The sequence below is a fragment of the Homarus americanus genome, unplaced genomic scaffold (genome assembly GCF_018991925.1).
Source record: "Homarus americanus isolate GMGI-L3 unplaced genomic scaffold, GMGI_Hamer_2.0 scaffold56009, whole genome shotgun sequence".
Lineage (NCBI taxonomy): Eukaryota > Metazoa > Arthropoda > Malacostraca > Decapoda > Nephropidae > Homarus > Homarus americanus.
The window spans coordinates 3,817,765-3,832,137 of NW_024739542.1; the positions used below are offsets into that span (position 1 = coordinate 3,817,765).

Below are 14,373 nucleotides of genomic sequence, written 5' to 3' on the forward strand. Positions count from 1 at the left end.
TGCATTTGGGATTGTAGTAGTAATTTCTGTGGCAAATCATTGTAAAATGCAAAATTGTGCCTCATGAATAAGTTTGGTTTATATATATATACTGTATATATATGTGTGTGTGTGTGTGTATTGAGTATTTCAAACCAAATGGAATTTAAATGCAAGTTGGGCATATATCCAAGGTGAGATAATTAGAGGTGTCACTGTGGGCTCATACTCTAAGCCTATTGTGGTAATGAAGGGTTAATTCTAATGTCATGTGTTCATCAGGTAACTTTTATTTTATAAAATATATAATCACTGTACTGTATTTTACCACATAAAAGATGCACACATATATAAGATGCACTCATTATTTCAGCATGGAATATATAGTAAATATCTTTTAAGTGTATTTTTTTCCTGCAATCATAGTTTTCTTATAGTGTGGATAAAATCAAATTCAATTTTAGTACAGTACAGTACTCACTCATAGCAATTGAATACAAGTCTTTGCTGCACACCAGATAATGACGTTACATGCTGGTGAGACACTACAAATGCACGGTGATGGCTGTTGGTATTATTCACTGTTATCATCATAATTTTCAGTTTCTTTCAAAATATATGTGATTTTTCCTAATAAAAATAATACGATAAATGTTGCAGGTATGACATTATTAGATGGTAATGTTTGTGAGAGTTCAGAAATGGTTGCTGCATAGTTCTAAAGAGTTGGGTATTATACAGAGGCAAATTACCTTGAGTTATCATCATCGCTAGTTATAAATCCAACTTTTCTATTTACAGTAATTCATTATTTTAATTAATCAAAAGTAATAATAATGTGTTTAAGTAAATAACATTTTTAATTCTGGATTGGGCTAGGTAGAATTTAGCCTATTGGATAGTGCAACTGGGGGATTCATTAGCCTACAGGAGACCGCAACTTCACATACCCGGTATAGGACATTGGGTAATTGTTCATGCCATTTTTCATTAAAAAGTGCATATTATATGCCATAAATTGTACATGTGTAAATACTCGTATATAAGAAAGGAAGGCTTGTGATAACTTCAAGTGTTTTTACTAAACACACATTTGATAACATGCTTCATTGTAAGATAGGTAAAACTCCAAGTAAATACCCAAGAGAATATATTATAAAGCACCTCTGGACTTATGAAGAGAGATTTAATATGATAATGTTCATTAATCACAAAATTTGTCTTTGTAATATAAATCTATTCATTGTTGTATAATTTGATAAACTGTAACACGATACACCATTGAATAGTTTTGTAGTGTTACTGAAGCTTAAGGTTGTAGCTGACACACTACAGTTCAGACATACACCTCACCTTGGGCAAGAAATATCCTAATGTAGTGCATGACAGAATAATATCTTCACTTATTACTGTCTTTTACTTGATATTAACATCCAGTGTATTTTCCTCATTCCAGTCTGCAGTATCAGGCTTATTTCATTCAAACTACTGTATGTGAAAACCATTTAGTAAATGAAAATTTTATTAATGCAATTATCAAATCCAAAATTGTGTAAAATTCTTTAATTATGATTAGTACCACATTTTACTACATATATATATATATATATATATATATATATATATATATATATATATATATATATATATATATGCTGTAGGAGCAATAAGACTAGCTAGTCTGTACTCACCCCTGAAGATGTGAATTACACGAAAGCGCTTGGGAACTTCGTGTTTTCTTCTTTCCTTGTGGTTATCAGCATATACCTAGATCACGCGCACCTACAGTGATTTACTTGCATACAGTTGTACCCCACTTAACGCGGTCAATAGAACCCAGAGGGTCCCGTGTTAAGTGAAATCCTCGTTAAGTGAACAACAGAACATATGGGATTAATTCCAATAGAAACCGGCCCGACCCCCAAACTCCACTTTTTGAAGACACATAACTATGTTGTAGTAAAAATAACATCTTAATTTTATGATGGTACATGCACACAATTAATACTTAAGAGAAATAGAGAAATACAGTCGCCAAGTTAATGTCCATTCAAATAATGGACTCGACTCTCTCCCCCTCTTCTCACACTACACTGCTGGCTCTTCCCTCTCTGAGAAATTTTTTGGGAAAACCACTAAATTTTAATAAATAATACCTCAAACTAAAGTTAGGATAATACAATTGACATTGCTGGATTCCTTGTAAGACTAGGAATATTTTGAATATAAATGTCATATATTTTGCACAAAAGATAACATAGTTACTCAGAAAATTTTTTTATCTAAAATTTGTATGTCTAATGCAAAATATATGATGTTTATATTCAAAATGATCATCAAATTATAAGAATTCCAGCAATGTAAATTATATTCTGGCCGGGTAATTTGTATGAATTTTATGAGCTAAAACAAATATCTTCAGTTAATAAAAAAAATAATAATCTTCACGACACTATCTGTCAATCAAAGTACCCCACCTTGCCTTCCCCCTCTTCCAACCGCGCGGTCAGTCCCAACCCTCCCCCCCACCCCCCACCAATCATCCCTTCAAGAGAAGAGTGGGTGAAAAATTTAGATTTTAACATTTTGTATTAAATAATACCTCAGATTAAAGTTAGGATAATATAATTGACATTGCTGGATTCCTTGTAAGACCAGGAATATTTTGAATATAAACGTCATATATTTTGCACAAAAGATAACATACTTACTCAGATTAAACATTTTATCTAAAAATTTTATGTCTAATGCAAAATATATGATGTTTATATTCAAAATGATCATCAAATTATAAGAATTCCAGCAATGTAAATTATATTCTGACCGGGTAATTTGTATGAATTTTATGAGCTAAAACAAATATCTTCAGTTAATAAAAAAAAAAAAATATTCTTCACGGGGTAACAGATGGTCGGTCGGTCCCTCCCTCCCCCCCACCCCCCACCAACCGTCCCAAGGAGATGTGTGGGAAAACCAGAATACTTAACTTTTTTGTAATAAATAATACCTCAAACTAAAGTTAGGATAATATAATTGACATTGCTGGATTCCTTGTAAGACCAGGAATATTTTGAATATAAATGTCATATATTTTGCACAAAAGATAACATAGTTACCCAGAGAAAAAATGTTATCTAAAATTTGTATGTCTAATGCAAAATATATGATGTTTATATTCAAAATGATCACCAAATTATAAGAATTCCAGCAATGTAAATTATATTCTGGCCGGGTAATTTGTATGAATTTTATGAGCTAAAACAGGCAGTCAGGCAGGGTGGCGCAAATCTAAAAATAGCGTCTCCAGCCGGACACTCACCGTGTATATGTGGAAAAAATCCGTGTTAAGTGAAAGTTCAGCTCTGGCGAGGCACTGCGTATATGATAAAACGCGTTAAGTGAAACCGCGTTAGGCGGGGTAATACTGTATGTATATATATATATATATATATATATATATATATATATATATATATATATATATATATATATATATATATATATATATATATATATATATATATATATATATATATATATATATATATATATATATATATATATATATATATACCAGTTAACTAAAAGCATAGTAGCCTTTCTGTTGTGCTAATCATTATAAAAAGAATTAGGAAACAGAATAAACATACATTTTGACCCTTCCTTGAGTACTGTATATGTAAAAAAAAATGCAAGTACAGTAGTAATATTTATTTTCATCACTAAATATTTCACTTATAGTTCACTTGCTTATTGTATATCAGGACAAAAGTTTTCTTTACATAGATACAGTATTTTCTCCATTTAACAAACTAATTCAAGCCGCCCCTTTCCACCAAATCAAAATTTGTGTTACTTTTCTGTTATTTTCGCACGGTTTAGTGAACTAGTTCACTAAATTGAGCGTGATTCCGTTAAAATCCGTGGCAAATGCGCCGTTTGGCGCGTGGGGTTTGTTTACATCCGCTCAGTCTGTGTCCTGCCGCCACCGCGTGTTTGTTTACTGCTACCTCTTGGTCTGCATCTCGGTCAACTAACTTCTGTGCTTAGACATCATGCCGAAAGTCTCTAAGAAGTCTCAGAAAGGAAGTGGAGTGGGGGATAAAATCAAAAGAGTGCAGCTATCAATTGGAAAAGTGTTTAAAAATTATGGAAAAAATTCTAAAACAAACATCGAACCCCCTAGTTTAAGGTAAGTCATGAATAATGTTTCTAATGTTGCTATGTACATATCATGTGTCTGAGGTGTCTCCGTAGCTGTGAGTTTATTAACGGAATTAATCTCGATTTAGCGAACTAGTTCACTAAATCAAGTGAAAAATAACGGGAAAAATTCTTTCCGCTAAATCGAGTTCGTTATATCAGATTCCATTAAATCGAGAGTATATACTGTATATTTGTCCAATTATGAGGGCTATTCAGTAAGTAATGAACTGCATCCATAACTGAACACTTTCTGCTAAATCGAGTTCGTTATATCAGATTCCATTAAATCGAGAGTATACTGTATATTTGTCCAATTATGAGGGCTATTCAGTAAGTAATGAACAGCATCCATAACTGAACAGCCATTAAAGTTACAAGAATAACCTTATATGGAAAAGTTAGTGTCTTAGCTTGCATTAGTAAGGTACTTGATTGTTTCATTCAATCATAAAACTGCAGTGGAGCAGTTATAAACATCGCATTGCATACTAATCACGAAATTGCAGATCAAACTGTTGGATGTTATCAATTGTGTCCACAACACATTAAAACCACAAATTCACCATATGGTCCAACAAGCATAATAAGGTCAAATTCTTATCTTGATTAAAGGTGGTACAAGAAATTTCCATGCATGAAATGAGATCTCAAGCTGGCATAATTATCTATGAAGATCACCATTTTGTACTCAGGGGGACAAGCTATTATTGGAAATCATTCTTTTCATGTGCTGAAGTACCAAATGCCTACAATTTTCCAGTACTGGGTGTCCCCATATAGTGTCCATACCACTTTTGTTTGCTGAGAATCTTTCAATGAATCAGACAATGATAGGTGGCCCGTATACAGTAATGCATTTTTCAATCTTTATACATACAAGTTATTTAAGTTCTGTTGCAGTGTCATTTTATTACATATTGGAGAGAGAGATAAAAAAATAATTTAGGATCTTACCTCCCCACTTTATTATAGTAACAGTGAAATATGATTCAATTTACAATAAAGTTTTCAGGAACACAACCCTACCACAAATCAAGGGATACCTATGTTGTACAGTATACTGTAGTAGTACTATAAATCTTTGGCTTAAGACATGAAGTTTTGTTCTGTTACTTGCAGTACTTAAGAATTATGCAGTCATGCAGAAGACTGTTTCAACTGTTGGATAGTTTAAAAAATAAACTGCTTAAAAAAAATCCATTATGTGTATAAAGTATACATAAATGTTGCCATAAGCAAGTGCTGGAATGAGAAATATAAATATATAAAGATACAGTTCCTTGTTCCTCTTAAAGCTGTATACTGTACAGTATTAGAATTTACTATCTTGTAATACAGTATGTACAGTATAAAGACAGTTAAAATATTATATAATTAAAAATTATCTACATTTGTATGAGGTTCTCGGTCTCAGAAAGATTCCAGTGCATATAATTAAATTGTTCTGAAGAAAATAAATATTGTTTTACTATAAACATCTACAGTACTGTATACATAAACAAGTAAGATAAACTACTATATTATTTTTGTCAAAAAACTGTTACTGTAATTGGATTTAGTGTAGCAAGTGATCAACAAACCTGAGTGGACTGTACAGTATTACCTGCATGGTTAAAATATCCATAAAATTATTAACTTAAGCGAAATATATTCTTTTTCATTAATGTCATATTCTTAAAATGACAACAGTTTTATGCCATGAAATGTTGCACACCAATATAAGCATTTTCAAAATTCTAGTACAGTACTGTACTGTAATTACATGATGTAAACTTCAGTACAGTGCTGTACATGGACTGTATTAATCTTAATCTCCATTGGCATAGGTTGAATATCCAAAAGTTATACTGTATTGCTTTTGTTTTATTACAGTATTTATCAGGGAAAAATTGCAAAACAATTAAGGGTTCAGAATAAAAACTTCTTAGCTTGTCAAACAAGGGTTAAGAAAACGTGTCCAAACAAGCAAACCGTAAAACAGCATTGGTACAAATATACTCTACCAGAGATCATCACATGGAGGTTTAAGTGTACGGGTTTGACATGCTTGTCTTGCATCTCACTATGCATGAAGTTTAGTGCTTTAAAAACTTTATCTGCCACGCTTATAAATTCACAAAATGTAAAGTTTTATGCATTTATCACATTTGGAGATTCATTGATGGTAAACAAAATCAATTTCAAATTACACAGCTTTGTCCTTGCTGTCAGTAGTCACATTTGCTTTTTAGTAAAAATTTATGTTACAATAGTCTGCTGTGACTGATTGTGTACAGGTGTGTAATCCAGTTTACAAATCCTATTGTGACAGTGTGACTGGAGTTTTTTCTGTGGTAATCCCTGATTTACAGTGTACAGTGTTTCTTTAATAAAAAGCACTACAGTACCTGTATTTCCATTTTGTACAGAAAATTTTTCATAGTGTTAATGTAATGAATACATGTAGTTATATTTGGGGGAACTCTTCTTCATTTTACAGCACCACTATTTCTTTAACGACAACTTTGAGGCCTAACATTCATCTGCTGTAGTAAAAAAGAAAGCCAATTCATTGGCAATGATTATTTTCTTAATTCAATGACACTAAAAACTATTTACATAGACCCTGTACAGAAGTTTCCCATAACTTCACACTGAATAGGTATATTGGTTTGAGAAAAACATTACTGCTGACCAATTTGGAAACTGTAGTAAACATGAACGCGGCTTTATTTAATGGAATAACAAATTTACTTTGTTCCTCAAATGATTCAATATCCAAAGTTATGTTCGACTTGAGAATACTGTAAAATATGGGAACCTCATTTATACTATAAAGACTGTGCATCTCATACCTTTAAATGTCTGTGTGCCATAGGAAAATAAACATGTATGATCATCAAGCTTTTCTTCCAGCCTTATTACAGTGTGTTTATTTCCTACTTCTTGATAATGAAGTGCTTACTTTCTCTTAAAACATTATTTGTTATTTTTTCTTTTATTTAATATTTCTTTCTTTCCTTTTTCTAGGTATAAGCAGGATGTGACCAGCGAGCAAAAATTTGGTTCCGTACAATACAGAGTTCCACTGAGCTAAGAATGGTGCCGTTTGCAGGGTTCTTGATTTATTATGAGAGCAAATGAACTATTTCTCATGCAGTGTTATAAGACGATAGAATTTCAAACTCTGAACACAGATGATGTTTATTAAACAATGATAGCCCTGTAAGTACTGCCAGCAACCCATGTAAAGGTATTATCTAAAAATATTGCCAAAAATCCAGTCTTATGGTTTTGTTGTGTTAATTATTAATCCTGCCTGTTGATACAGTAACTGATATTATAATATTATTGTTAAATGTTGAGTGCTGGTAATACTAACAGGATGCTCAACTTATAAATACATTTTGTATGTCTACAACAGGTGGAAAGTGGAAAATTATAATAAAAAAAAAAAACTTCTTTACTGGCAGCAAACTTCAAGTAACTTTGTTGATTAAAATTTGGAATAAGTCAACCCACAAGACTTTTAGCCAGAACAACAGGTTTTATGTCTAAACCAATCTCTGTTTGTGAACCAGATACACATAGTATAAAAATAACTTAATATCACTGCCTCGATGAAGAGACATTTCCAATAGCATTCCTAGATTGTGCTACTAGTACAGTACAACTATCTAAACTTAGCAGTACTGCCGATAAATAAAGGTCATTACAGTGAGTCAGTATAATGTTGCACATCAAGCTTCCCCTTCCATGATTTTTGTTTAGTTACTTTAACATTAATATAGTTTTATGGCCCTTCCATAGTTCACTCCTATTCAGGATGATGGCTTTGAGATTATGTGTAAGTATTTAAGTCTTATTTATGTATTCATGTGGCAGGAAGAGGGCTTAATCATGTCTAACAATTTACTACTCAGTCAAAAATAATGAAATAATTTTTATCCACCAATGATCAGTTTTGTGAGAAAAAAATCTGGATAATTTGCTGAACTGCAACCAGTTACTTGTGATTTTTTTTCAATTGGGTGATTTAAGGGTCATACTCTTAAAATAACTTTATTATCAGAAAATTCGATGCAAAACAGTATATTTTCAGTAGTCAGTCAATATTTGCACATTCATTTGATATTACAAATGGTAAAATAAAGTCTGAATTTCATCACTGCAATTATTTAAGAATGAACACTTGCTAAAAACAAAATAAGCTTCACATTAATGTTGATTATCAAACTCAAGAATTTAGTACTAGTTCCTTAAACGTGAATTACCAGGACTTCGGGATATATTTGTGAGGTGCAGAAGCCAAATAGAAAAAGCATTTGCCTCCCAATACAATACAGTAGTCACAAGTTCAATTCCCTCAACTAGCCACTGAGTATGGCACCCTCATTCACAAATTTTACAGGTAGGGCAGTGAGAGACAGTAGAGGTCAGTGCTGGCCACAATGTTTCCTTGTGTATCAAAGGCTCAGTCTTCAGTTCGCTGTACAGTATCTATTGTCCTTAACAGGGCATCTGGCTTATAGAACCCACTTTCACTTCTCAGAGAAACAATTCTTAGTAGATAATCTCTTGTCCCAATTTATGAGTTAGATCGTGATTAGTCAATGTAAGTATCATTAATGGTAACCTTTGTTATTTGGGACCTAGGTATGTAAGCTATGGGTTTTAACTGTGAGAAATATACATGGGTGGAAGAAATAAAAATAAAGCTGCATGAATAAATAATTATTAAGATGGTATGTTGATGAAGATGAACAATTTGAGATTATAAAACATTTGACAATACTTGAGAGAAATATTAGAAAGAGTTGAAGGGTAAAGTGGTCTCACATGAGACAACTGTACCTGTAATGTGCAAGAATCTTGTATGGTGGAAGTACACTACCTTCAGTGTGAGAGTGAAGACAGTGCCTCATCAAAGTGTCCATTGTGAATGAGGATGAAGCAGTGTAGTGATGTACAAGAACTGCACTTTTCATCCTTTCAGAAGAAACTTAGGTTTCATGTATACTGTATATAAATAATATTTGAGCCTTGATACTATTTGATCCACTTCACAGAAATGACATGAAATTAAGAATAACAAAGATACTGTAAATGGTTAGTTAAAGAGTAGAAACAAACTCTAGATTATTTTTTTTTAATTTACTAGACCAGTAAATTACTGTATTTATTATTTAAAGTTATCTTGAAAAAATTAAATGCTGTACATTCAGGTACTGTACTGACTTCATGAAGTGAAACCTACAGTTCCAGTCAGCATTTGGTAATCTGATTGTACATACTGGTAACTAAACCTATGATATCTATGTACAATTGGATTTTATTCTTGTGATTAACTGCATATCAAATACTGTACTACATTACATGTAGTCTTTGAGTACAGGAGTGCTTTGATTTGCGAAAATTCAATGATCCCAAAAAATTAATAAAAAATAGTTCCGGTGCCGAGTTGCTGACACAGGCATCTGAGAGCATCCAGTGCTGAACACGTGTAGTAAGCAGTGTACTGTAGTGCAGGGTAGTGTGTGGCATTGTTTCTGTGCTTATATATATACAGGTACAGTAAACACACAGATAATGTGTCATATTTAGGTGTTACTGTTTATGTATTGATCTAAAAGTATGGCTAACCAACCACTAAATAAGAGGCAGAATTTTATAACTGATTAGTGCTTCAATTTTCTTGATATGAAGGAAAAAATTTATGAATCTAGGCCTCACATACATACTAACAAGAACATGAATATAATAAACTTGATACTGTACTTCATTATTAATGTTATTATGGTTAATACATAATGCTTAGAAGTATTTTTTCTTAGGAACACATCTCCATTTATATAATGGTAGTCGATGCAAAAAATGTCTAATATTTACAAAAAAATTATTTACAACAGGTTTCCATGAATGTATAATAAATCCTTTTCATATATCGAAGCACTCCTGTACTGTATAAGCTCAATGTAAAGGCTAGTGAAGCTTTTTCTAAATTTGAAACAGTCAGGGACAGCATAAGCAAATTGATTTGTTATGTTTCTGATAAAACTTTCCCGTCCTTTCTCAAGTGGACCATGGATCATCTCGCTTCATTAATGTCACCCCATTCATCAGCAGAATATGAAGTTTACTTGGTGAAAAGAGATTGTAATCTTCACTGTCATGCTTTTTATTTGTCTACTTTTCATTAATCTAATATATCAAAATATAATTTATATTTTTTTAACAGATTGGGGTTGAACCACATCTGTGGTAGAGGCACCATCTTCTTTAATATTAGTTTTACATTATCCTACTGAGGGATTAATGTTTATTGCAGTATTATTTTTTTATGTAATAACCTATCATTCATTAAGATTTTATTATTTCGAGTAATGTGTCAAAAATGGACCAACTCTATTTGATATCCATTCATGTACAGTACTGTCATATAGCAAATAAAAAAGTTTGTAGGACAGCCCATTTTTCTTGATGACTTTGCATTTTTTTTATATAATCCCTTATAGAAGGAATGTTTTTCTACTCAACAGAGATGATTAAAAAATTTATAAAACATGTTTAGAACATAACTGCCTCAAAATGCTTTGGCCAAATTGAAACAAATATTAAAGAACTACAATAATAGAATTTAGCAGAAAATACTCGCTGAAAACTGCGACTGGAAACAAAAGTTTCTTGCAGCACTAAGTAAAATACTGTACTACTGTAAATTGCAGTCATAAAAAAAAATTGATGGTAAATGGTATCATTTGTCAAAAATAGCATGTGGAACACTTGTAAATGGATTTCACTAACTTTCAAGTCTCCAAAAAGTTAACACTTTTCCTTGTGTAATAAAACAGAAACAGGTTTGAACAATTTAAAACAACTTTGACACAGGACTGTACTTTCCAGTGGACTAAATTCAAAGCACTCAACTTTTACTTTTATCCTCTTCGACACTGATCGGCTCATTAATCGCTTGGGCAGTCGGTCATGTCTCTGTTATGCACTTTGGCAAGTACTGGGCATGCACTGGCTCCTGAATGTATCTGAACCTGCTCCAGTGTTGGTCAAGTCTAGTCTTCAAAGAGCTCACACTCAGTGCATTACAACACTCTCTGGCAGATTGTTCCAAGAATTCATAATTCTCACTCCAAAAAAGTGAACAATCATTGTGATGCATCAGTAGTGCAATGATTTTTATTGTAAAACTGAAACATCCATAACAATCTCTGTAGCCTTAAGCAGTGTGTCCTAAAGTTATTTAACCCCTTGGGCACTAGGGGTCTGTGCTGAATAAAATCATCTGGCATTAGCCAAATAGTGATAGGGTTAAAATCATCAATATAAATTATAGTTTCAACAATTTGTAATCAAATACAACACAGCATCATGAAATAAATGAAGTGTCTTCTTAAGATTGAACAGTATTGTACAATTGGGCAGAGCTAACTAATTAATTTGATAGAAATTGATGAATAAAAAAAACATTAAAGCCAAAGTTTGAGCCTTACAACAGAACTCAATGAGTAGAACAACATTCCTTTTATCAGGTTTGATGAAAAAATGCAAAATTATGAGTTAAAATGGACTGCTATACTGATCACAGGGTATCTACCTAAAAACTGTACTACCAAAGAATTTGCATATTATACAGGGTACTTGCAATTAGACAGGTGAGGTTAGACAGCAACATATGAAATATGTAAATACAGTGACCCCTCGGTTAACGAACTCAATCCATTCCAGAAGGTCGTTCGTTAACCGAAAAGTTCGTTAACCGAAACCATTGTTTCAATGGGTTTTTGGGTAATTGGTTCCAGCTCACCGAAAATTTCCTAAATTCAACAAAAATGGTAGAAAAGTTCACTTACTTTGAGGTGTGTATGTAGAAGGCTCCTGGATGATGATGATGATGATGGGAATTACAATGGGGGTGGAGGAGAAGGAAGAAGAGAAGGCATTGGGGTGGAAGAGAAGTCACCCCATGGCACCATTTCACCCATAAAATTTTAGTTCTCTTGGTGTATTTCAAGATTATTTTCTTTAAATCAACACTGTACTGCATTATATATTGTCAATATGTAAAATATATTTCAAAATGACCAATAATTTGCTTGGAAACACAGAAAAAAAGCGTTTAGTTGAAGAGAGTCTCAAGCAAGATGTTACCTCCAGTGAAAACAGAGACACTAACGCCTGTTTGCTGTGTTAAGAGGCTGGATGCTGCGCTTTAAACTAGTCACTTTACCTTCAATTATGTTCAATAATTGTTAAAATGACTAAAAAATTGAATATTAAACTTTTAAAATTATTGAATAGTATAAACTTCTTGATATTTACTAAAATAGTTAGGAATTTAAGCCCTAGAACCGATTAATGTATTGGTGGACTGATACTAAAGCTGGTTGCCCGGCCAGTGCAAGCGAAAACATGTTGAGGTCGGTTCGTAAGAAATTCGTTAACCGAATTTTTGTTCGTTAACCGAATTGAAGATCCTTATGGAAGGCAGTTCGTTAACCGAAATTTCGTTAACCGAGGCGTTCGTTAAACGAGGGGTCACTGTATTGTACGTACCGTACTGTACTTATATATACAGTATCAGCAGCAAAGCGTGAGATTTTTTCTAGAGAATGTACAGTATCTCCAATTATAGGTACATAATGGGAGTCAATGTATTACACTATGGTAAACTAATATAATTGCAGGAACAGTGCTAGTTTTTTTTTTCGATGTTGGCTCAGTGTTTCATAAAATTCCCTTTATTTCAAATTTCATCGGACTTCTCGTAAATACTGGTACAGTACATTATAAAATTAATACTGTACAGTACTGTAGTACATGTTTTCTTTATTTTGTTTATTATTGGCTTATAAGCTTTGTGTACACCAAATATTTTCACCAGGCAAATGTCTTAGTATTTTGTGACATTTAAAAAAAAATCATAAGAAAGTATCTCAACATTTATAATGGGAGTCTATAGGAAAATGTACATCGATTTATGAAAAATCAATTTATAAGAGGTTTTGAGGAATACAACCCTCTCATAAATTGGGGTTTGCCTGTATGGATTTATTATAGAATTTTAGTGTAAAAGTTTTCAACCAGTACAGTACAGTACAGTATATATACCCAAACACCATAGAAAGATAGATAAAAGTGTAAGAGACAAAGAATGAAATGAAAATATAAACAAATTGTAGGAGAATAGCTGTCTGGTTATAAATAAGGTACTGTAGCAGTTTGTGAAAAAGGTATGGTAATTAGAAATAAAAAAGAGAGGTGTATAAAGGAACAAAAATACTATATAAAACTGGCAGCTGTAAAGAAAGGAAAGCATGGAGAAAAATCTTCCAGTGGATGAATGAGAGGAGGAGGAGATGGGAATACGTATATAGAAGATAGTAATAATGTCAGGAATATGGTATTAGATTCTAGGGAAGGAAAGATTGTGAAACTGATTTTTTTAGAAAAAAGAAACTGAGGGGAGGCGAAAGTAGCAACAGTAGCAGAATAAAAAAAAATACCATACAGTATACTCAGGGAAGAATATTATCAGAAATATGAGAGCATATTCTCGTGGAAAGAACATTTAGAAGAGAAGAATCAATAATACCTAATGATGGAAAAGAGGCAGATATTCCATGCCCTGAGCCTATGATATGCATATACATAAGTCATTCGAGATATGTTTAGGTTATAAAATATTATATGAACAATCAAGAACCCCTAAGGTGGGATAACTAGAGTCCCACTAAACCAATCACTTAAATATCTATCTTGACTATCCTGGTATATTCTCTTAATATCCTGTAGGCAAGATCCTGCTTCTGAATAAAATTACCAGTATTGTAAGACAGGCTGAATGACCATACCAGGAAGTAAGGTCACATTGCTGGGTGGTGTTGACTTCACATACTGTACCAACCTGTCAACCAACCACAGAGTGGGTCATGAAGCACTTGTAAACATTTTGTAATGACGATAAAAACAAATAGGCCATTATCTTAACACCTAAGACTGGGATAAGTGCCCAAAGGGAATTATGGAGAAACAAGCGGATGCCCAAAAATTAAGTCTGCTGACATCTGTACAGTTCACTTCTTATTGTAGTTGAACAATAATGATTGTGAAGTTAACTGGTGCAAGTATGACAGTGAAATTAAATGATGTCAGCCTTTAGTGCTATCTGCTGAAAAATAATTGTACACTGCCCTG

General features: G+C 32.7%; 1 protein-coding gene across 1 annotated transcript in view; it reads left to right on the top strand.

The window, feature by feature from the left end:
- Positions 1 to 10,628, top strand: part of LOC121874874 (uridine phosphorylase 1-like) — a 67,555-nt gene extending 56,927 nt beyond the window's left edge. Inside the window, exon 7 of the mRNA XM_042379192.1 lies at positions 7,195 to 10,628. Within this exon, the coding sequence (XP_042235126.1) occupies positions 7,195 to 7,200 (6 nt within the window). The 3' untranslated portion in view covers positions 7,201 to 10,628. The remainder of the gene's footprint in view (positions 1 to 7,194) is intronic.
- Positions 10,629 to 14,373: the final 3,745 nt, after the last annotated feature.